The following is a 22,440-nucleotide window of genomic DNA, read 5'->3' as shown; positions in this document are numbered from 1 at the left end:
AGGACAACTAATGCTGTCCTTCTCTATAGCCAAAGCGACGTCAACACCACAGCACGTGCAGCCCCGGAGCCAGCAGCAGCAGCTACAAGATCCCGATGCACCCACTTCCTGCAGAGAAGGCTCCCGGGAATCCCTCCCAGGGTGCCCAGGAGTTTAAAAAGACCCATTTACACGGCAGGTGCCATCCCGCCCCATCCCAATCAGGTCCCGGGCTGGCTGGGTGTCCGGTTGGCAGATCCTGGGAGCAGCCTGTGAATGACTGGCGGGGCTCCAGATCCCCTCCCTGCAATATGCTGCTCCGGCGAAGGTCGGGGAGAGCGGACTGAGGGGGTGGGAGGCGGGGAGGACGGGGAAGAGCGGGAGGAGGAGGAGGAGGAGGAGAGAGAGAAGGAGCCGAGAGCACTGGCAGTTGGACGGGCTCTGCAGGCTTAACTAATGGGAAACATGATTCTGCGGGTCCCGTGGCGCCCACGAGGTCCCTCGGTTCCATCTGTCGGTCTCCCCAGCTGTCTGCCCAACATCTGGCCTGTGTACGTCAGTGCTCCCCATCTCTTTTAGGAATTGCAACACCCCTGCTGAGTTTGAGTTCCCACCGCCGCAGAGCCCGCCGCTGCCGCCGGAAGTGCTGGAGAGCACGTGTTTGCCTTTTAGAGATATTCCCGGAGACATGCTGCCAAGTGCCAAGGCGCCTTGGGGGGCCTGGGAGGGAATCACGGGGCGCCAGAGTGAGGTGGGGCCGAGGTGACGGAGGACGCGAGACAGAATCAGCGAGCACGCTGGGGAACGTGCAGCCACGCGGGCGCTGTGCTGGGTGCTTTATGGAGACAGAGGGCCACCCTCAGGGTGGCGAGGAGGAGACCCAGGCACAGAGCGGGCGGCGGGGCCAGGCCTGAGGTCATGCAGCTGGGAAGCGGGTGACTTCAGAGTCAATCCCAGCCCCTTCAGCCTCTGAGATGCCCTCTCCCCCTCCCAGCTCCCCGAGGCCAGGCCCTGGGTGCCCGGGCCCCAGGCCAGACGTTCCTGCCCCCACGTCAGCCTCAGGAAGCACCAAGCTCGGGCGCCATAGCAAGTGACACACTGGGGGTGGCCAGCTGCCAACTTTTCCTTTTTTTCTCTCAATCTTTTCAATTAAGTGAATGCTTGGAATGCGGCCCACACACAAGTGCTTGCGGTGCGAGTGGCAGAGGGGGTGCTGCGGTTTAGGGCCGTGTCTCTCGGCTCCTTGTCCGTGGGGCACGCAGAGAACGCGCAGGTGGACGGTGGAGCGGGGGGCTGACCGTGCAGAGGGGAGCCAGGCTGGGAGTGGGAGGGGGAGCGCTTTCTCTAAAGTGAAAATCGAACTGCGTCTCGGTGCTCACGGAAACATTTCATTCGTTCAGCCAACAGGCAGAGCGCCTACTGCGTGCCAGGCTCCCTCCCGAGGGGTGGGGACGTGGCTGTGAATGAGGAAGACAGAAGCCCTGCCCTTCTGGAGCTTTCAGCCTTGTCGGGGGAAGACACAGAGGCACACACGGGGCTAAAGGGGCCTCTTCCTGCCCCGACCTGGCCAGGATCTCCTGTGCCGCCCGCCGCCGTGCCTGCACACACCACCACACCACGCCTCGGGCGGGAATGCCTCCCTCTTGGCCCGCTTAGCCCTTCACTTCTCAGGTGTCAGCTCCTTTCGGCGCGCATTCCTCTGCTGTGCTGTTCTACCTGGGACTGGCACCCCTCCCCTGGGAGCCCGCAAGGGGCAGGGACTGGGTCTGCCTAGTTTGCCACCGTCCTCCCAGGGCCTGTTGACGCTGGGCCCTCAGGAAATGTCTGGTGGAAAACAAACTGGCAGATGGACAGACAGGCAGATGGACAAAGAGCCAAGACAGGGCCACACAGTCCGACATCAAGGCGACGACCTCCCCGGAGTCTTCTGGTGTCTGGAGTGACAATGCTCTTGAAACGGCTGCGTGAACAGCTCAGCTGCCAGGGCGCCGGAGACAGAACCGCTTTGTGACAGAGGACACAGGCAGGGCCGACCCTGGGAGGCAAGTCCATGTCCCCCCTGCCCCCCCGGGGCTGCTCTGAACGGCAGAGGAGAAAAGGGCGGCATGGGGGCCACTGCAGCTCCAAGAGGAAGCATCAGCCACTGCGTTAAGCCAGGCCGCCCAGGGAGGTCTTGGGGGTGACGGGACGGTCCTGCACCCCGGCTGTGCTGGTGGCCACAGAGCCTCTGTGCGCATAAAACCTCCTCCAACGCTGAACCGAAACGGGAATGTTCCTGAACGCATGTCAATCAAAAATTGAAATAATGCTCATTCTTTAATGTCATGGGGGGGGGGGGGGGCAGGCACTAGCTCCAGAGTCGTTGGGTACCTCGGCTCTGTCGCTTGAAGAGTCTGCGTGACGTCGCAGGTCACTTCACGGCCCGGGCCTCCACTCTCTCATCTGCGCAATGGACAGAACAAACAGTACCCGCTCTCTCGGGCTGGCCGAGGAGGAAGCGAGCGAGTGCACGCCAGGCGATGGGCACGCTGTCCGACTCCGGCAGCTGGCAGGGCCGTCACTGGTGACCCCGAGTCACAGGCGGCGCACCTGAGGCTCGGAGGGTGTGTGTCTCCCCTGGGCCAACGCAAGTCTTTCAAGATGAGCTGTGTTAACAGGCAGAGTCAGGACTGCCACGCTGTGATGCCGATCGGCTGCCCCACCTGTGTACCCGCACATACAGGGCTGCCCGCCCTTGGAGCCCTCGCTGCCAGAGTCTTATGCAGATGGCGGGCGGCGGGAACCACTTCCAGGGCAGGCCGGCCGAGCACGTCCATCCTTCTAAACATGGAACTGGTGGAAACACACCCGGGTCCGGGCGTGCAGCTCCGCCGGGACCTCTGGCTGCCAACTCCCGTCCTCGCGCACATCTGGCCCAAAGCGGCACGGGAACTTTCCAATGGCAAGCAGAGGTGCTGGCAGCTGGGACCCAGGCTCGGCCGAAACCAACCTGCAGGCTGGCTTTCTAGGAAAGCCTCCAGGGCAGGCACTCAGGGCTTGCGGAGACCTCCAAGGCTGCCAGGCCTCCCTCCCAGGAGCCCAGGACAACACAGGAAACAGCTGAGAGATTTTAAGTCGGGGCCTCGCCTGTGTCTGTGTTAACAGCGCTGCCCAGGGAGAACTGGGCAGCCAACAGGAGCACCCACTGTGTGCAAGGCAGACAGGTGGCAGGGGTAAAGCTGTCCAAGTAATGAAAGAGAATCAAAGGAGGTGAATGAGGGGGAAAGGAGGACCTATGTAATACTTTCAACAATAAACATAAAAAAAAAAGAGTCAAAATGGGCCACATCACTAGGGCTGATAGGACACTACACTAAGGACTTCATTTATGTTATGTCACAGGACCTGAGACTCAGAAAGGGTGGCTGGCTTACCCAAGGCCACACAGCCAGCATGTAACAGCCAAAAACTAGCCCAGGCTGCGACATGGTGGGAAAAGCCCAGGATACGGCTCTCACCTAAAGGGCCCAGCACAGTGCCTGGCGCATAGTAGGTACTTGAGAGAAGACATTAGAATTCTCTCACAGGCCACAGGTCCCCGAACAGCACTTCAGAGACACCACGGGAGCGCGGGGTTGAGAGGGGCTGTTTCTGCGGGTGGAGCTCGGAGAGGCTCGAGGAAAAACAACACTCTGGGTCCTGAGGGGTGAGCAGGACGGTGCCCCCGCTGGGTGACAGGCAGAAAGAGGCCAGCTAAGATGGTCTTGGATCCTCACTAAACAACCACCCCTCCCCCAAGTCCAGCCTCGTCTTTCTGCCGTCGGGGCTTGGGGACAGAAGAAGGAGGAGAAAAGAAGTGGATGTGAATGCACCGGACTGAGCTCTAAGATCCTAGGACGGCTACCTAGTCGAGGTGTCATCGGGGGATAGGGATTCCTGCACCAGACAAAGTAGGGGGGCTGCATAAACGGGTCCCAAACTCTGTACAGCCAAGGAGCCCCTTTTGGTGCAGGAAATCATACATGGTTCCAGGGGGTCAGGTTCTGCGGGGACCTTGGCCGCCCACCCCTGCACCCATAGCCTGCCGGGCTCCTCACCTGGCAGAGGCTGCTCCTCCCACCCCAATCTGAGCCCCTGTGTGGACTTTCTGCTGGCGTCTCAAGCTCCATACACAAGCCTGAGATGGCGTGGGGGGGTGGGGGTGGGGGCAAGGGAAGCAGGTCCCTTCCTCCTTCCCTCTTGGGCGTTCCTGACTCCGCTCCCCCCCCCCCCCCCATCCTCTCCTGCCTAGAGACACCTGGGGTAATCCATGAAAATACAATTCAAAGCAATGCAACTGCTCACAATGACCAACTGTCTACCTGAGCTTCCTATCAAGCCACGCTGCAGAGCGGAAATGCAGGCCCTGGGAGGTCGAGGTAGGAGTTCAACCCAGCGGGTGACCAGCAGCCAAGGCCCTACCCACGGTCCACGGTCCACGTTTCCACCACCTGAGAAGGCACTCTGGGCAGATTTCTTCCCAGACCCCTTTTCTACACACAGTAGGTCCTCTGGTTACGTGGGAGATCCGTTCCTACCGCAACATAACGCGATTTTCGCTGTAGTCGGAACCCACCTACAGAAGCACCTACGTCACTCACAGGGAGCACAGACACAGCAGTAATGAAGTGAAACCGTAAAAAAAATTTAAAAGAAAGATAACAATTCCAGACCTTTACTTGTGGTAAATAAATAAAAAACATAAAGCACCTATGTACATACGTCGAAATGACGGAACTTTTTTTTTTTTTTATAAATAAATGGGAGATGGCAACGTAACCATGAAACGACGTATGTCGAGTCCGACGTAACTCGAGGACTGCCCAGTAGTGAGGTATTTTTCGAGATTAAGATCACATTGTACATACGATTTGTCTTTTTCACCTGTATTTCCCCATTTCATTAAAAATTTCTTTGACAAACCATTTTTAAAGGATCCTTAATAGTCCACTGTAAGGCTATATATCATTTACTTTTTAAAAATATATTTTTATTCATTTCAGAGAGGAAGGGAAAGGGAGAGAGAAACATCAATGATGAGAGAGAGTCATTGATCAGCTGCCTCCTGCACGCTCCCTACTGGGGATCAAGCCAGCAACCGCAACCAGGCATGTGCCCCGACCTGGAATCGAGCCCTGACCTTGTTTCATGGGTCGATGCTCAACCACTGTGCCACATTGGTTGGGCTATATATCATTTATTTAATCATGTCCCCAACAGCCTACACATGTAGGCTATTTTCAACATTGTTTTAATCACCAAATATCCAAATATGTAAATCTTCGGTGGAAACAGCTTAAAATCTTAGGGGTGCATCCTGGGCCAGTCCCTGTATGTTTCTCAACATGTGGTCGTTCCAGACCACCGTGTCAGAGCATCTGGAGCTGCCTTTAAAAAAGCACATCATGCCTGGCCGGCGTGGCTCGATGGTTGAACATCGACCTATGAACCAGGAGGTCACGGTTCGATTCCCGGTCAGGGCACATTCCCGGGTTGCGGGCTCGATCTCCAATGTGGGACCTGCAGGAGGCAGCCGATCAATGATTCTCTCTCATCACTGATGTTTCTATCTCTCTCTCCCTCTTCCTTCCTCTCTGAAATCAATAAAAAAAATATATATATATCTTAAAATGCACACCATTAGCCGTGTAATGGTGATGATGATGGTAAAGGCAGGACTAATAGGTAACATTTACTCAGCACTTTTATGTGCCAGGCTCTGCTCTAAACCCTTTCTGTGAAATAACGCCTAGCGGGTACTATTCTTACCCTCACTTTACAGACGAAGAAATTGAGGCACAGAGAAGTTAAGTCACTTAATCGGTCCCACACTCAGCCGGTAACCGGCAGAGCCAGGCCAAACCCCTGCCACCTGGCTTCCAAGCCCCAATTCTGAACTTCTACCCAGAAGTCTCATCTATTTCCTCTGTCGCACACCCTTCTGGCATCTGACGAAACCCACGGACCCTTCCTCAGAATCATTTAAAATGGATAAAATAAAGCTCTTGGGATTTTAAGTGAAACTGATTATGCTGAATTATAATAAAAATGTTTCAAAAAATAAAATTATAAATATACTAGAGGCCTGGTGCACGAATTCGTGCACGGATGGGGTCCCTAGGCCTGGCTGGCAATTGGGGCCGATCGAGGCTGTCTCGCCCAGTCCTGACTGGAGCCGAGGGGGGAGGGACTGCAGAAAGTTGGCCGACTGCTGGAACTTGGCTGTGGGAGAGCACTGACCACCAGGGGCAGCTCCTGCATTGAGCGTCTGCCCCCTCACGGTCAGTGCGCGTCATAGCGACTGGTCGACCGGTCATTCAGTTGACCAGTCATAACGGTCACTTCGGCTTTTATATATATAGATGTACACCATCCTGGTCAGTGTGGCTCAGTTGGCTGGGCATTGTCCCATGCACCAAAACGTTGCCAGTTCAATTCCCAGTCAGGGTACATACCCAGATCGTGGGTTCAACCCCCAGGCAGGGTGCATATGGGAAAGAGGTAGCCAATGGATATATCCCTTGCACATCAATATTTCTCTCTCTCTCTCTCTCTCTCTCTCTCTCTCTCTCTCTCTCTCTCTCTCTTCCCCCCTCTCTCTGCTCTAAAAATGAATAAAAACACATTTTAAAAATATGTACACATTTATTACTGCAATAAGTAACAAAACCTAGCAGTTGGTCAAGTAGCATCACAATTCTGAAGTAGTGATGAGTATAAATGATCTTCTGGGATTTACGAAACAACCATAAAATGACATGAAAATATTGGTGAATTTCTATTGGTGACAAAGTCACAGGTATCACTAGTACCACCGAGGTGTTGCCTCCATTTATAACGAAGGTTATGCTAAGTTACTGCTGGAGGTTAGACTAAATATATACTCTTCCCCCTGCCAGTTCAAGGAGCCTCTGAATTCCACCCATATTAAGAAGCCCTTTACCAGTCAGCTTTCCCATCCCCAGAACCACCATCTGCTCTGGAGCCCGGCTCAGAGCACACCTCTGTCCCAGCAGGAAATGGACAGTCCCGGGCTCAGACCCCTGCCCTGTCCCCACAGCCCCATGCTAGGCCCCGGTACAGCCTTATGCTATGGTGACACATTCCAGATGGTGACCTCTATGAGGTCAGAGGCTTCCTGGTCATCACAGCCTCTCTGGCTTAGGGCCAGGCCTGGCCGCGAACAAAAACCCCACATCTGTGCAATTGACTGGCAGCCAAGGGTGGCCCGAAGCCACAGGCTGCTGATTCACACCTTGGCTGGGGAGGAGGAAATGGTGACGCCACTGCTGGGTTCCTAGTTTTCTTTGCCAGAGCAGTAAGCAGGGGGTCCGTGCAATTCTGCTTAATTAAGCAGAACAGAAACTATTATCCTTATGTGCTTTAAGGCAATGTTTCCCTTCGAGTTTTGGGGTTGGCTGACTGTACCCTATTTATAGTCAACAACAGGCAGCAGAGCCAAGTGTGAACCTGGGCAAATTCACCTTTCTGAGCCTCAGTCTCCACATCTGTGAAATGGGCTAATAATGGTACCCATGTTGCAGGCATCCATTTTTTCCACCTGTCCAGGCTCCACGCCCTTTCCAACAATAGTGCCCTGAATCTCCCGCAAGGACTATCCCTCCCTCCTGCGACGTGGACTGTCTATCAAAACATCCCACTCTTGCTGGGCCACACAGAGAATTGGGCTCTTTTGTGCCTGGCCGTGAGGACTGAGGGATGGAGCAGCCGCCTGCCTCTGGTGGTGTTCTGACTCCCTGGATGGGGCCAGCTGCCCAGGTCCTTTCCCTGACTGGGCGCTGAGTTTCCCCTGGATCCTGTCATAGCTGGCGCTCCAACACATTCCCCACGGCTTACGTTAACCAGGTCTGTTTCTGTCACTTACAACCCAAGAATCCTGACTAGTGTTTTTTATCTGAGAGCTGCGGAGTGGATTCAGTGACATATGCATGAATGGCCTTGAGCACATAATAACAATCAAATAAAGAATAGCAAGTTAGTAATAATAATAAGAATTATTATTAAGCCTTCCTGGTCATCGCAGCCTCTCTCTGGCGTAGGGCCAGAACAAAACAAGTCTGGAGTAATTCAATCCCTCCCACATTTGAGAATGCCTGCTGGATTTCATAGTCTCCTCTTTCTTTCGAATCCTGATTTTCTCTGTCCCCACACGGACAGGTGCTCTCTTCCTCCAGCCTCCCCTGTTGGTCTGTGCTCTGCCCCCTCCACTTCCCCGTGAAAGGCCTTCTTACCCACCCAAGGGGTGAGGGGGCGGGTGCGTACCCTGAGAACCAGCTTCTCCCAACTACTCCAGGCACTTCCATCTTGGACACCTCTGGTCCTGAGCCCAGTCCCCACATGTACTGGGGCCACGGATCTCCTGAGGGTGGGGTCCGTGCTTTGTACTCTTTTGTGGTTCTTGGCTCAGTCAGGAGCCCCTAGATCAGCGGTTCTCAACCTTTGGGTCGCGACCCCTTTGGGGGTCCAACGACCCTTTCACAGGGGTCGCCTAAGATCACCGGAAAACACATATATAATTACATATTGTTTTGTGATTAATCACTATGCTTTAATGATGTTCAAGTTGTAACAATGAAATTGGGGGTCACCACATGAGGAACTGTATTAAAGGGTCGCGGCGTTAGGAAGGTTGAGAACCACTGCTCTAGATCCTTCAGGCCCCACCTACCCAGCAAGCTTCACCTCTACCACTCCAGTCTCTTCTGCTCGTTTCAAACAGGCCACATGCCAAGGTTCCCGCTTCTCTGTCCTCATGTTCTCCCTCCGGGAAACTCCTTCACCTTTCTCCACTTGGCAACATCCTCCCGGGACTGTGACCCGCTTGGCGTCACCTCTGCCGTGCCACCTTCTCCAAGTCCTACGTCCCAGAACCCAAGGGCACCGGCCTCAGCTCCCTTCCCCAGTTCCAGCCCAGCCCTGCACCTAATGCCCCGTCTACCTGCCTCCTTCAGACCGCGGACCTGAGGTCTGAATCCCCGGATCACCCCTCTGCTGAAAGTGCCTGGCCCTGGAGGGACTTCTGTTCGTACAGTCAATTCTCCCGGAACATCACTGATGTTAAAAAGTACAAAGTTTCTTGGCTGTTGTTGATTTTTTGAAAGCGGTGGTTCTGGGAGTATAGGATGTCCAGGGGAATCTGAATTTCAGATAAACAATGACTACTTGTTTTTAGTGTACGTCCCTAATACTGCACGCTTATCCGAAATTCAGATGTAACTGGGCTTGCCGCATTTTCCTTTGGTAAGTCTGGCAACCCTGAGCCCTGCTGCCCACACGCCCGGGACACGCACCTCCAGCCCCTTCTCCCCTCACTACGTGAAGAGGGCCTGGGCTTGGCTCACCCCCCGCAGGCTTGCACGTGGGCCCGCAGGCACGGGGAGAGGACACCCCGCAGTTTGGAGAACGGGGCGAGGGCCAATGGCTGTGGCAAAGCTCGGGCCCGCGGGCTCCTGGCAGGGGCAGCATCCGGGAGGAGGGAGCCACACCAGCCCCTGCCCACGGGCCAGCTGCGGGAACACCGCGCCTTCTGAGCCCATCACCGCGGCCAGTTCCCATGTCCCGACAGGGGGCAGGGCTGCCAGCACCACCCAGGCTCTGGCTGACCCCACCACAGGGTCCCCGGGGCATTACCCTCCCTCAGGCCTTCTGCACAAAAGCTCATTTACTGTCCCCACTCACGCCACCCACTTCCCAGAGGAGACGGCTCAGGGCCAACAGCGAGGGAATGACGGAGCCAGAACAGAACCTAGTCTCTGAGGGCAGGAGCCACGCTTCCAACGCTCCGGCCACATGGCCTCCCTAATAGACCCGCCTTCTCTCCCTCGGCCAGGCGGGTGCTCGCGACTCAGCCCGCACCCACCAGGCTGACAGGATGCTTGGCGGGTCCTGAAGCTGCAGTGACCCACAGCTGGCCCTCCCCTCCCAGGGGAAGGAGGAAACTGAGTCACGCAAATCAACACAGCGTCTTCTCCGAGGAAAGAGCAGGCACAATGGCCCCAGGATATGCGCGTCCTGGACGTGAAGTCCAGTGACTGCTGCGGTCCCTCGTCTGCGGGCAGGGTGTGCTGCTGGCTGACTCCGTGCACCCCCGGGTGGGTGAGAAGAGGACGTATGAAACGCCTAGGGATGTGGGGTGTGGGACACAGCTCTACCCTGGACCACCTTTCTGGTGCCCCTCTGACCTTGGCGTTGAAGAGCATTGAACTCAGGCATGCAATTCTTTCCAACGCTATTGAGCTGCAGGGGCCGTGAGACGAGGGCCTGGGCCCGCTGAGCAGGGAGCATTTGAGCTGGAAAAGCATCTGCTCAGCCCTTCCCTCGTGGTATTTTAAACTCATTTCTTTCCACTCCTGGGGCTCTGAGATGGGAAAGCCACAGGCAGAGACCTCCCTCTGCGGCAGGAGTGGGGGAGGGCCCGGGAGGCGGGCCCGGGAGGAGCCGGACCAGCCCCGCTTCAGGGCAGGCCTGGGGACAGGATGTGGACGGGCTGGGCCCACAGCCTGACACCGCTGCTTTTTTCAGATGAGCACGCGGTTTTTTTATTTTTATTTTTACTAAAAACAGGAATGTGTCTTCACAGAACGTTTGGAAAACAGAAAAGCACAGACAAGCAAAAAAAAAAAAAGTGACATATTTTCTCAGCTATATGTCTGTGCTCACGGAGGCAGATTTCCACCCTTCATTTGTCATCAGGCGGGAACCAGCCTGTCTGGCGCTTTGCAACCAGCCCTTACTGTTACTATTCCCATGACAGGAGCCGGAAGCCACCTTCACCGTCGGATGGCATTCTAGCTGTGGCGATAGGATGCGGCAGCATACTTCATTTCACTTCTTCTCTACTGATGGGCGTGTCAGCCGTTACCCATTCTTTACTATGGCAGATGATCCTGTGCTTGCACACCACCTCAGTGTGCAACTACACTGCCTTAGAACAGCGCACAGTTATCGGCCCTTACCATACGGGAGGCCTATTTCACCCTCCCATCAGCCCCATGAAACTGGAATTACAGTAAGCCTTCGATTTTGCGGACCTCGGTTTAACGGACTTTGAATTTAATGGACAACATTTCTGGTCTGGTGTGTCCTATGTGAAAATTAACACCCTGTTAATTTTAAAGTGCTTTTAACCAAGATTTGCTTTTAATTAAATTAACAGGTTATTTTTGTTGTTGTTACTAATTCACTGTCATTTTTAACAAATTTTAGCAAATAGGCCATATGTTGAAAAAAAATACTGTGGTTAATTTATTTTTTATTGATTTCAGAGAGGAAAGGAGAGGGAGAGAGAGAACATCAATGATGGCAGAGAATCACTGATCGGCTGCCTCCGGCGTGTCCCAGACTGGGGATCGAGCCCGCAACCGGGCATGTGCCCTTGGCGGTAATCGAATCCGGGACCTTTGAATCTACAGGCTGACGCTCTATCCACTGAACCAAACTGGTTAGGGCATGGAGCAATTTTGCTGACATACATAAATATTACACATCTACAACGATAGCCTACATATTTAAACCCAGGAGTCACCTCTTGTAAGCACTGCTCGGCCAGTGATGAGCACACGATCACGCCACGTCGCGTGAGCTACCTGGTTCTGCGGTCGCGTGGTGTGACTTTCTGCAGCAGTTTTAACGCGTGCCGGCCGATGTCCCCACACACGCTAAGCCACACCCCAGCCGTGTGCATCTGTTTACTTGCGGTGACTGGTGAATGAACACAGTTACTAGACCCATTCAGTATAAATTTAAAATGACAGCAATACATACAGAAAACTTTCCTGTGAAATTAAACTTTTCATATCATACTTAATTTTACTTACACAAACGTGTCTACAATAAGTAAAAAACGTGTCTACATAAGTAATTTGTCAACTTTTTAACATATGCATTCAGAAAAACTACTTTATGATATAACAGACTTTCAGCTTTAAGAGACACCCCCTCGCCTGAATTACTCCCTTATATTGAGATTTTACTGTATTTTTATTCCCATTTTACAGGTGAGGAAACTGAGGCACAGAGAGGTGAGTAATTTGTCTGAGGTCGCTGCTGGTAGGTAGCAGAGCAGGGGTTTGAACCGGCTGTCCGGCGCACTTTCTCTGCTTTTCAGAAGCAGGAATGGCACACGAAAGTTTGAACTAAAGTGACATTTTGGTAATCGGACGATATGAAAGGCCTACTCCATCTGATCGTGAGACAACTGCAGGTGCCCAGAGCGCAAGAGAAGCAGCTGGGACATCTGCTGAGACGACCCATCAGGTGGGGTTGGGCCTGGCTCCTTGCACCCACAGCCCAAGGGACCAGGGTGGCATATACGACTGAGAAGGTCCACTATTTTTCAAGCACAAAGCAGCATTAAATAACCCTTTGTTAAAAAACCTGCCTGTGGGGCCTTCCCGTCCCCTGAGGGCACCATCTCTGTGACACAGCACAGATAGGAACACACCTGTGGGGCAGGCGGACAGGCTCTGCCTTGCTAACGGCTTACCCGCCCCCTCCCCCGCCCCCCCCCAACCCCCCAGTGTATCCAGCGAGGGGCAGGCACTCCATAAAGGCTTCTCAAACGGAAGCACATGGAAACCCCTAGCACACCCCCAAGGCAGACGGCAGGAAGGGGGCAGAGATTCGCATCATGGCTACCATTGTCATTAATACTAAAGGGTGTCCCAAAATTCACGCAAGAAGTAATTTTGATAGAAAACACAGGTTTATAATTAAAAATTGTACATTTTTTATTGATTCATAAAGTATACAGTATAGGGTTATGTATGGAATAGCACATCGGGTAAATGGCTTCCACGGCTTTGCTGGCACATACGCAAAGCCGTGGTCTTCACTGGTCTTCATTGTCCCTGCTCCTGGGCCATCATTGGTACTTGGTAATGCTTATCAAATTGAAGGGATTGAAATCAAAGGGCAACAGATATTAGAATCTGATTCAATAAACCAAGTAAAATTAGGCCTTTATTTTGTTGTTGTTGTTAATGCTCACGCAAAATTCAAATCTTGCGTGAATTTTGGGACACCCTTTACTTTTCAGGACTACCACCACTGAGGGCCTTTAATTAATTTATTTTTATTTATTTATTTTTATATTTTTATTGATTTCCGAGAGAGCGGGAAAGAGAGAAACATCAATGATGAGAGAGAATCATTAACCAGCTGCCTCCTGCACGCCCCCCACTGGGGATCGAGCCTGCAACCCGGGCTTGTGCCGTGACCAGGAATCGAACCATGACCTCCTGGTTCATAGGTCGACGCTCAGCCATTGAGCCACGCAGGCCAGGCCCGAGTGCCTTTTACACAGGAGGCCTCACGCGCGGTTCTGTGGGATATGAGTCAACCCTCGCAGCGCCCTAGACTTGCAGGTAAGCACTATGACCAGCTCCATCTCACAGGCCCCCAGCCAGGTCAGCCAGCTCAGGGGCGCTGTTAGAGGACACACAGCCAGGCCTTTCATCCTGAAGGTCACGGTGGGTCCTAAGACCTGTGCTAGTAGCTGGCATCCATGCCCCTAGCAGGTGGGACAGAGTACAGATTGAGGGCCTATGTTATCAAAGAAGCAGCACACAGCCCCAGCCGGTCTGGCTCAGTGGACAGAGTGTCGGCCTGTGGACTGAGGTTCGATTCCGGTCAAGGCACATGCCTGGGTTGCAGGCTCGATCGCCAGTGGAGAGCGTGCAGGAGGCAGCCGATCAGTGATTCTCTCTCATCACTGATGTTTCTATCTCTCTCTCCCTCTCCCTTCCTCTCTGAAATCAAGAAAAATATACTAAAAACAAAACAAAGAAGAAGCACACAGCAGTGTTAGAAGGAAGACCCTGTACTCATGCTACACACACAGAAACTAAGTCTCAGGGTTAAGTGCCCAGATATATTTGTCTCTAATGCCCAAGTTCTCTCCACTCAAGTTTGCTGCAAAAGGGGGTGCCAGGGGTGCCCGGGAGAGGCAACTGGTGGCTGGGAAACAGAAGGCAGCTAAGGTGGCGGCAGATTCACGTCTGTTCCAGACCCGTGAGCTCGCCAGCCAGGGGCCCCCCACAGACCAGTAGAGAATTCCACTCATGCCTAAGAAGGTGTGACCGGCCCTGCAAATCTCAGCTGCTCAGAGCCTGACCAAGGGAGGAGGGAGGCTTCAAGGTCGGAGATACAGGGCCTGCCAACCCATCACTCCAGGGGCACAATCAACCCAGAGCTCCCCGGAAACAAGAATGACTAAAGGATGACGGCGGCGGCGGCTTCCGTTTCACCCATCCAGGCTCAGGGAACAGGGGGTGAGGGAAGGGCCAGGAGGGGGAAACTGGCGCCCGGAAGCTTACGTGACCCACTGAAGGTCACATGGCTCAGAGGGGGGGTCCCAGGGCTGCTGCCTCTCCCAGACACACAGCTCTCTCGCTCAGTCCCCACACTGCCATTCCTCGCCGAGTGACCGCAGGCAGTGCCCGCACCTCTCTGAGCCTCCAGTCACAGTGGGGAAGTGGGAATGCTAACGCAACGCCCTGAAGGATCAGGGCCCTGAATGCATAAATACATCCGCACAAATTAAGAGAACACAAATGACTCAATATCCCAAAATAGGGGGCAAAAGATAAGACACTCAAATGGCTGATACAGGTGTGAAAAGCAAACACCACCAGATACTATCCTGCACCCCCCAGATTGGCAAAAACTAAATAAAAAGTCTGACAACTCAAGAGTGTTAGCAAGGACACAGAGCAAAGGCACCCACAGACCTGTTCCTGGCGATGTATGTAAATGAGGTGAACATGCAAACCCCAGGACCCAGCAGCCCCCCCTGCACCCCCCCTCCCCCCAGCAACAGTGCCCGGAAGCAGCTCCAAGGAAGCGAGCCGCTGAGAACACCCAATAGGAGCGCCAATAAGTAGCCGCATAGTCAGGGTGGAATATTAAACAGCAGTTGAAAGGAGCTGGAGCCACAGGAGCAACATCGATCTCAAAAGTGTAATGTTTTTATGTAGTTTTAAAACATCCGCCACAAGACTTTTGGAAGCGTTAAAAAGGCAAAAACGTGAAAAGGTATGGAGGTGGGGAGAGGGGGGATTGATTGCAAACAGACACAAGGGATTTTTTTTGGGGGGGGGGTGATGGAAATGTTATAAAACTGTGCTGATGGATGCACAGCTCTATGAATTTACTAAAAAATCAGCAAACTGTACACTTATAATGGATGAATTTTAAGTTATGGTAATTACGCCTCAATAAAGTTGTTAAAGAAAAAAATCCTAGCTAAGGTCTATGTTTTTAAAATATATTTTTAGTGATTTCAGAGAGGAGGGGAGAGGGAGAGAGAGATAGAAACATCAATGATGAGAATCATTGATCGGCTGCCGCCTGCACATCCCCTACCAGGGATCGAGCTGCAACCTGGGCATGTGCCCTTGACCGGAATCAAACTTGGGACCCTTTAGTCGGAGGCTGACGCTCTATCCACTGAATCAAACCAGCCAGGGCTAATAATTTATTTAAAAAAGTACATGGACCCAGCCTGAATGGCTCAGCTGGTTGAGTGGGCATCGCAAGGTTGTGGGTTTGATTCTGTCAGGGCACCATACCTGGATTGTAAGTTGGATCCCCGGTCTCTCTCCCTCCCTCTCTCCCTAAGCATGTCCTCTGGTGAGGATTTTTAAAAAATGCATGGGACTGATAAACAGCAAAGGCAGGACATTGTTGTTGTTTTTATGGGGGGGGGGGGGTAGTGTTGTGGAGGGTACACATGGGGCTTTGCATCCGCAATGTTTTACTTCTTAAAAAACAAAAATGATCTGAAACAAATAAGGCAAAATGTAAAAGATCTCACAGCTGGATGATGGGTAGGTATTTATTCTATGTACCCATATGTTTAAAATAGTGTATTGCCCTGCCTAGCTAGTTTGGCTCAGTGGACAGGGCAGTCGGACTGTGAAGTGAAAGGTCCCGAGTTCGATTCCAGTCAAGGGCATGTACCTTGGTTGCAGGCTCCTCCCTGACCCGGGCCCTCAGGGCTTGTGCAGGAGGCAACCAATCGCTGTGTTTCTCTCACATTGATATTTCTCTGTCTTTCTGTCTCCCTTTCACTCTCTAAAAACCAGTGGAAAAATATCCTCGGGTGAGGATTTAAAATCTAGATATATAAAAGGCTAACATGCAAAGTGTCCTTGCGGGAGTTCAACTGGGAGACCAGGAGTTCTAGCGCTCGCTATGACATGTGCTGACCACTAGGGGGCGGCAGGGAATGAAGGAAAGCACCAGCCAGCAGCCAGGGAAGGAAGGCCCCTGAGGCCCCAGCCGGCAGCCAGAAGGCCCAGATTGGCCCTGATCTCCGGCCAGGCCTAGGGACCCTATCTGTGCACAAATATTGTGCTCCGTACCTCTAGTGTGTGTATATATATATTTTTTTGAAAAAAAATAAAAATAAAAGAGTGTATCAATGTAACTAAAGGGCTGTTGTGATGACTAAATACACAGAGAGCTTGACCCAGTGTCTGGCCCACAACAACTGATCCGATTTCAGCTATTATAAATATTGCTGCTCTAACTACTACCAGCATGCTCTTCTTTTTTTGTTTTTAAATTAAATGTTCCTATTGATTTTTTAGAGAGAGAGGAAGGGAGAGAGGTAGAAACATCAATGAGAGAGAAATACTGATCAGCTGCCTCCTGCAGGATCCCCCCCATTTCCTGCCCACACATGCCTTAACCGGGAAATGAACCAGTGACTTCTGGGTTGCTGGGTCGAAGCTCCACAGATGAGCTCCACAGATGGGGCCACCATGCTCTTCTTAACATCCAAGGAACTCATGACAGAGCGAGCCAGCACCTGGGGCCCTGATGACTAAGCCTCTTCTAAAGCCAAGGCTTCGGCTACCCGACTCCAGTGCAGGAAATGGGGCAATCAAATAAAACCGCAAAACCCGCAAAACCCACAGGGGGCCCTTCCCCCTCCCCTCAAGCCAGAAGATAGCCCAGCCAGGAGGTTCTCTCCATTCCCTCGGAAAGCCCTGGCTCTGGGCAGGAAAGGTGCCGGCAGAGAAAGGCCGCGGCTCCGAGGAGCCTCTCCAAATAATACCATTGATTTTATCGCCAACAGTAACGCCACCCAACCTCTGGGATCTCAGAGGCCAGAGGAACTTCGGCCCCTGCGACCTTCAGACCTGGCCTGTGGCTGGGCCCACAGGTGGGTGAGGCTGGGGCAGGGCATGGGAGGGAGGCCACCCCGATCATGAAACGATGCCATTTCAGGAGGAAGAGGTGGCCCGGCCCCGGTGGGCAGCCCCAAGCTCCAGTTCTTCAATGATTATCTCCAGAACCGGTGACCTGTTCCCTCCGAGGCAGCCGGGTGATGAGCAGGGGGTGGCGGCCGGACTAGCCACAAGGGGGGGCGGGCTGGGGGATTAAGGGTCTTGGCGCCTGGAGCGCTCCATGCCGGACCTATCCGTTCTCATACAGTGGCTGCAGGTAGGGAGGAGTGTGATTCTGACCCCTGGGAACACGTCTACTAGACTCATTTTTGGTTGTCCCAGCTGGGGAGGGGGATGCTCCTACCCGCTAGTGCAGTGGTTCTCAACCTTCCTAACGCCGCGACCCTTCAATACAGTTCCTCATGCTGTGGTGACCCCCAATTTCATTGGTACAAATTGAACATCATTAAAGCATAGCAATTAATCACAAAAACAATATGTAATTACATATGTGTTTTCCGATGGTCTTAGGCGACCCCTGTGAAAGGGTCGTTGGACCCCCAAAGGGGTCGCGACCCACAGGTTGAGAACCGCTGATCTAGTGGGTGGAAGCCAGAGATGCTACTAAACACCCCGATAGGGGCAGAAATAGGACACTGGGGACCAGCTATAATTGTAAGAAACCTTAATCACGCTCTGTTAACTGCGACTGTTTTGTTCTGATTAAAAAGGCACATTCTAGTCTGGCTGGGACCTGGGAGCTCACCTGGAAATGCAGCCCATCCTCCCCATCAGGGAGCTGCCCATTAGGGTGGACAGATGAACAACCTTGTTGCAGAAACCAGAGCCACCAGCCCTCCGAAGACCCCCAGCCCTTGCATACCTGCGGGCCATTGCAAATCTCCAACCCCCATTACCTATAAACTGCCCATTTGGCATACCCTTCCCCCTGGGACAAAGATTTTTGTCTTTCTACCCAAGATAAGCAGCTGGCTCATGGTGGGGGGCAGAGCAGGTATTTGTGGGTGACCCGCTGCTCTCCCACGCTGCCGGCAGGACTGGAATAAACCCTCATGATGATTCAACCCTGTCTCTGCTGAATCGGCTCAAGCAGTGACAGGCAGCGCGGGCCCACTGATGGGCCGGTTGTAATCCTGCAGCGCACCGGACAGCCGCACGGCAAGAAAATTACCTGGTCTACAATGTCCGCCGTGTCGAGGTTGAGAAATTCTGCCCTTGAGGCAAGGTGCCGTGTCTACAATTTACAGATTATCGGCGATGGAGCCAAGAAAGGTACGTTCACCAGCCCCAGGTCCCACAGCAGGATGGTAGCGGAGCCCAGGGCTGTTCAACGCCCTGCTCACACTCTCTCCGGGCGGCTGGGCCAGGTTCAGAAAGGAGGCTACGGCATGGAATGAAAGCGCAGACCCATGCCAACAGCGGCCCCCACACCCACTCCTTCCAGGGCGGTGGGGTGGGTATGGCCTGGGAACAGGAGTGGGGGCCGTGGAAGTTTCTGGTGGGTTCAAACCCCCGGCCGTCACGGCATTAAATCTGCCCCATTCTTGCGGATGAATGACTCAAACCGCAGTTCAACCCATCGCCTCTCTTCATCCGGGGAACCCAAGGGCTGGACAGAAGGGAGGGGAGGCCACCTTGAATCACGATACGAGTGACTAAACCCACACCACATACAGAAAAACAAGCTCCCGGTGACAGCCCTCCCCATGTGACTTCAGCATGGTTCCAATCAGAGTGACAGGGACGCCACGGGGCGGGGAGGCAGGCATCTAACTGTTAGGGAAAGCCAGCCGACCAGTCACATGGTCCCTCCCCCTAGGAAGTGGGCACCCTCACCCCACCAAGCCGACAGGGGAGGAAACTGAGGCTCTGAGAGGCCACACAGCGAGCCAGTTGTGAGGCCAAGATTGGAACCCCAATCCACATTCGAACATTTAGAGGCTTGTCCTGAGAGGCCCCTAAAAAGTGGCTGAAAGCTTAGAAAGACGCCTCTCAAAGCTGCCGAAGCTTCAAAAAAACCTGGCAGGAAGGGATCTGACTAAGCAGAGACGGAAAGCTCGGGGTGGTCACAGGAGATGGCAGACTTCCCGGCGTTTTAGGGGAGCTGTGCGGGTGTGGGGCCTGGGAAGTGGTGTCCGCTGGTGGAATATCACTTTTGGGGCCCGACAGACTGGGATTTAGATACCTGCTCTGCCCCGGCTGTGAGCTCAGGCGCAGGACCTCACCTTCCTGAGCCTTAGTTTCTCCATCTGTAAAAGGGGCTCAAGGACCCATCTGACAGGCACGGGACGGGAAAGCACGGGAGAGAGCGCGCGGCCGCTGGTGCCAGCTCTTGGTGGCTGTTTCTTTTCCGGTTTCGCCAGCTCACAGGTCTGGTGGGAGGCAGCACGGTGCGTGTCAGACGTCCGCCTGTTGCCATGTGGGTGAAACCGTTGCCTAACCCAGAGAGGCAAGGCGGGTTATACACCTAACAGGCTCCAACAAGAAACCCAGGATCTGGCAGCATGTGGAACAGTTCACACACACAAAGGGGGAGGGGGAAACAGACAGTTTAGCCCAGTCCTGGAGCCTAGGGAAACTTTACTCTATTTAAAGATGCCACAGGTCCAGGAAATAGCTTCCCACCGCCGGGAGAAGGGCTGAATAACCAGCTGCCCAGCCAATAACAATACAGACGCACACAGCACACCCCTTCTCGCAGTGCACCCCGCTATCGCCTCTCAGAATTTCACAGGCGAGCGCGGAGGGCACGCGGGTCTGCCTGGCAGGAATGAGCCTCTGAAGAAAACGGATCCAAAGACGACTTGACTCTCCGGGAGGCCAAGGAGCCGAATTTGGCAGCCAACGCCCTTTGCTATTCATTGTTCCACTTCTCTTTGTTAGGGTTTTTTCCTCCCTCTCGCTCTTTTTTCCTTCCTGGTGAACTCTGCAGCTAGCACAGCTACGGCCCCCTTCTCACCACCAGACACCACAGCCCCCTTCTCTCCAGTAGGGAGGCCTCCCCAAAGCTGGCGGGGGGGCCTCCCACAGCCCCATTATCCCTCTACCCAAACCTCTGAGGTGGGCCCAGGGCCCCTTGGACCCCCCCAGATTCAGCTCCTAGGCTGCTGTGAAAGCCATTTCCCACCTGCGGGTCCCTGTCCGCCCCAGGGACGCCTTCCAGCGGCGGGGAAGGCCTGAATTCAGCTCCACCTTCTAGAACCCGCAGCCTCTTGGAACCTCAGCCTTCCCATCTGCAGGATGGACCCACTGGCCCATTTCCCCAGTTCCTCACCAGCCCTAAGCAAGAGTCGCATTGCGCAGAGGGAGACACCAGGAGAAACTTTCCCACATTCTAAAACAGAAGTTATTGGGGGGAGGGGGGTGCTGCTTTCTTTTTTCACCTTTTTAGGGTGCAGGCGCTCCAAGCACCCATTCTCAGAGAGACCTCCTGCACCGCTCAGGCCGGCTCCCCTGAAAGGGCGCGGCCGAACCCGGCGATCCCGGGGGGCTACCTGTGGCTGGTCCCTGCGGTCCGAGGGCCAGAGGGCCCGGAGGGGCCCGAGGGCAGGCGCTCCTCTCCCTCTGTCCCTACGTCGCCTGGGGCCGGGCCCGACTTCCACGGATGCGCAGGACACGAGTGGAGGGGGCCGGGGAGATGGACAGGGTGAGAGAAGCGGCCCGGGGGCGAGGAGGGAGGATGGGGCGCCGGACGAGAACCCGGCACAGGGGAGGGGGGAGGGGAGAGGGAGGCGCCGGAGACCCGGCGGCGCGGCGAGGTGGGGAGAGCGCGGGGGCAGAAGTTCCGGGGCCGGGGGCTCCCGGTCGCCCGGGGGCGCGGGCGCGGGCGCGGGGGGCGTCGGGCCGCGCGCACTCACATAATGCTTGTTGGGCACCCGCCGCTTCTGCACGTCCAGCACCTTCACCTCCACGATGCTGCGCCGCGGCGGCATGGCTGCGGCTCGCGGGGCCGAGCGCGCGCGGGGCGCGGGGGGCGGGGGCTGCGGGGGGCGCGCCGCCGCGGGTCGGGAGCCGGGGGCCGAGTGCGAGCGGGAGCCCGGGCCGAGCACGAGTCCCCGCCGCCGCCGCCCTGAGCTCAGCGCGCCCGCCGGCCCGGCCCGCCCCCCGCCCCCGGCCCGCCCCCCGCGCCGCCGGCCCGCCCCGCTTAAAGGGCCCGGCCCCGCCGCGGCCCGGCGGGCCCACGTCCGGCCTCCGCCGGGCCTTTGTCCGCGCGCCCAGCCGCCGCGACGGGGAGGGGCCGGCGCGCACCCCCCGCGCGTTCGCCGGTGGACTCCTGGGCGCGCGGCGCTCCCCTGGCTCCGGGAGCCGCGGCCCGGCGCCTGATGGAAGGGGACTTCCCGGGTCCAGTTCCGGCTCGGTCACCTGGGGCCGGTCGCCGAACCTCTCTGGGTTCCGTTCCCCATCTGTGAAACGGGCCTGGCGGGACTGCCCGCCAACCAGGGCTGCTCTGGCCAGAAAGCGCACGCGAAGCCCGTGGCCATGCGTACGGGTTGACATTTGTAAACCCAGCCCACGCCCTCGGGACTCGGGGGGCAGCGGGGTGGGGGTGGGGGGCTTCTGGGCTTACAGGCAGAGAGCGGGGAGACAGGGAGAGAAAAACCGCAGCAAAGGCAAGAACAAAATATCTGCAACAATAGTGCGAGGCAGGGTAAGGGGTGTGTGTGTGTGTGTGTGTGTGTGTGTGTGTGTGTGTGTGAATGAATGGGGGCCAGTGGGTGCTTGTTACAACGCAAAGCCATCAGCCTCAAACGTGGAGCTTCCTCCCGGCCAGGTGCAGTGTCTCCCTCTTTTCAGGAATGCTCTTTGAATCCTCAGGGCAACTCCTGGAGGGAAAGGTTGCTGACCGACCCAATTTACAGAGCAGGGGCCTCCAGGCTGTGAGAGGGGTCTCAGGACTCCCCCAGCGGTGGAGGCGTGTTTCACAGGCAGCAGTTCGGGGTGCTGGGCTGCTCCCCACTCCATCCTGTGCCTTCTAGTCCTGATGAGTCCGTTTCAGGCGAGGGTAGCTGAACCAAGGGCCGAATGAAGGTACGGTCACCAGGCGGACAGGAGGGTTGGGGCTCTGGCCGAGGCTCACACACTGGTAAGCAGGGCTCTTTCCAACAAGTCACATAGCTCCCCTCCCTGCCTGAAAGGTGGGGGGGGGGGCTCCCTCTAACCCGGGTTCCAAGGTCAGCCTTTGGACGAGGGTGGGGTCATCCAGGAGAGGACGCTGCTCCGCAGCCCT

The 22,440-nt window shown here is 55.1% G+C and overlaps 1 protein-coding gene across 1 annotated transcript in view; it reads right to left on the bottom strand.

The window, feature by feature from the left end:
• The window catches only part of SH3PXD2B (SH3 and PX domains 2B), an 86,469-nt gene extending 65,275 nt beyond the window's left edge, over positions 1–21,194 (bottom strand). Inside the window, exon 1 of the mRNA XM_036313313.1 lies at positions 21,071–21,194. Within this exon, the coding sequence (XP_036169206.1) occupies positions 21,071–21,145 (75 nt within the window). The 5' untranslated portion in view covers positions 21,146–21,194. The remainder of the gene's footprint in view (positions 1–21,070) is intronic.
• Between the last annotated feature and the right edge of the window lie 1,246 nt (positions 21,195–22,440).

This window comes from Myotis myotis, unplaced genomic scaffold (assembly GCF_014108235.1).
Source record: "Myotis myotis isolate mMyoMyo1 unplaced genomic scaffold, mMyoMyo1.p scaffold_m19_p_6, whole genome shotgun sequence".
NCBI lineage: Eukaryota > Metazoa > Chordata > Mammalia > Chiroptera > Vespertilionidae > Myotis > Myotis myotis.
This window is presented reverse-complemented; position numbering and strand designations above follow the sequence as displayed.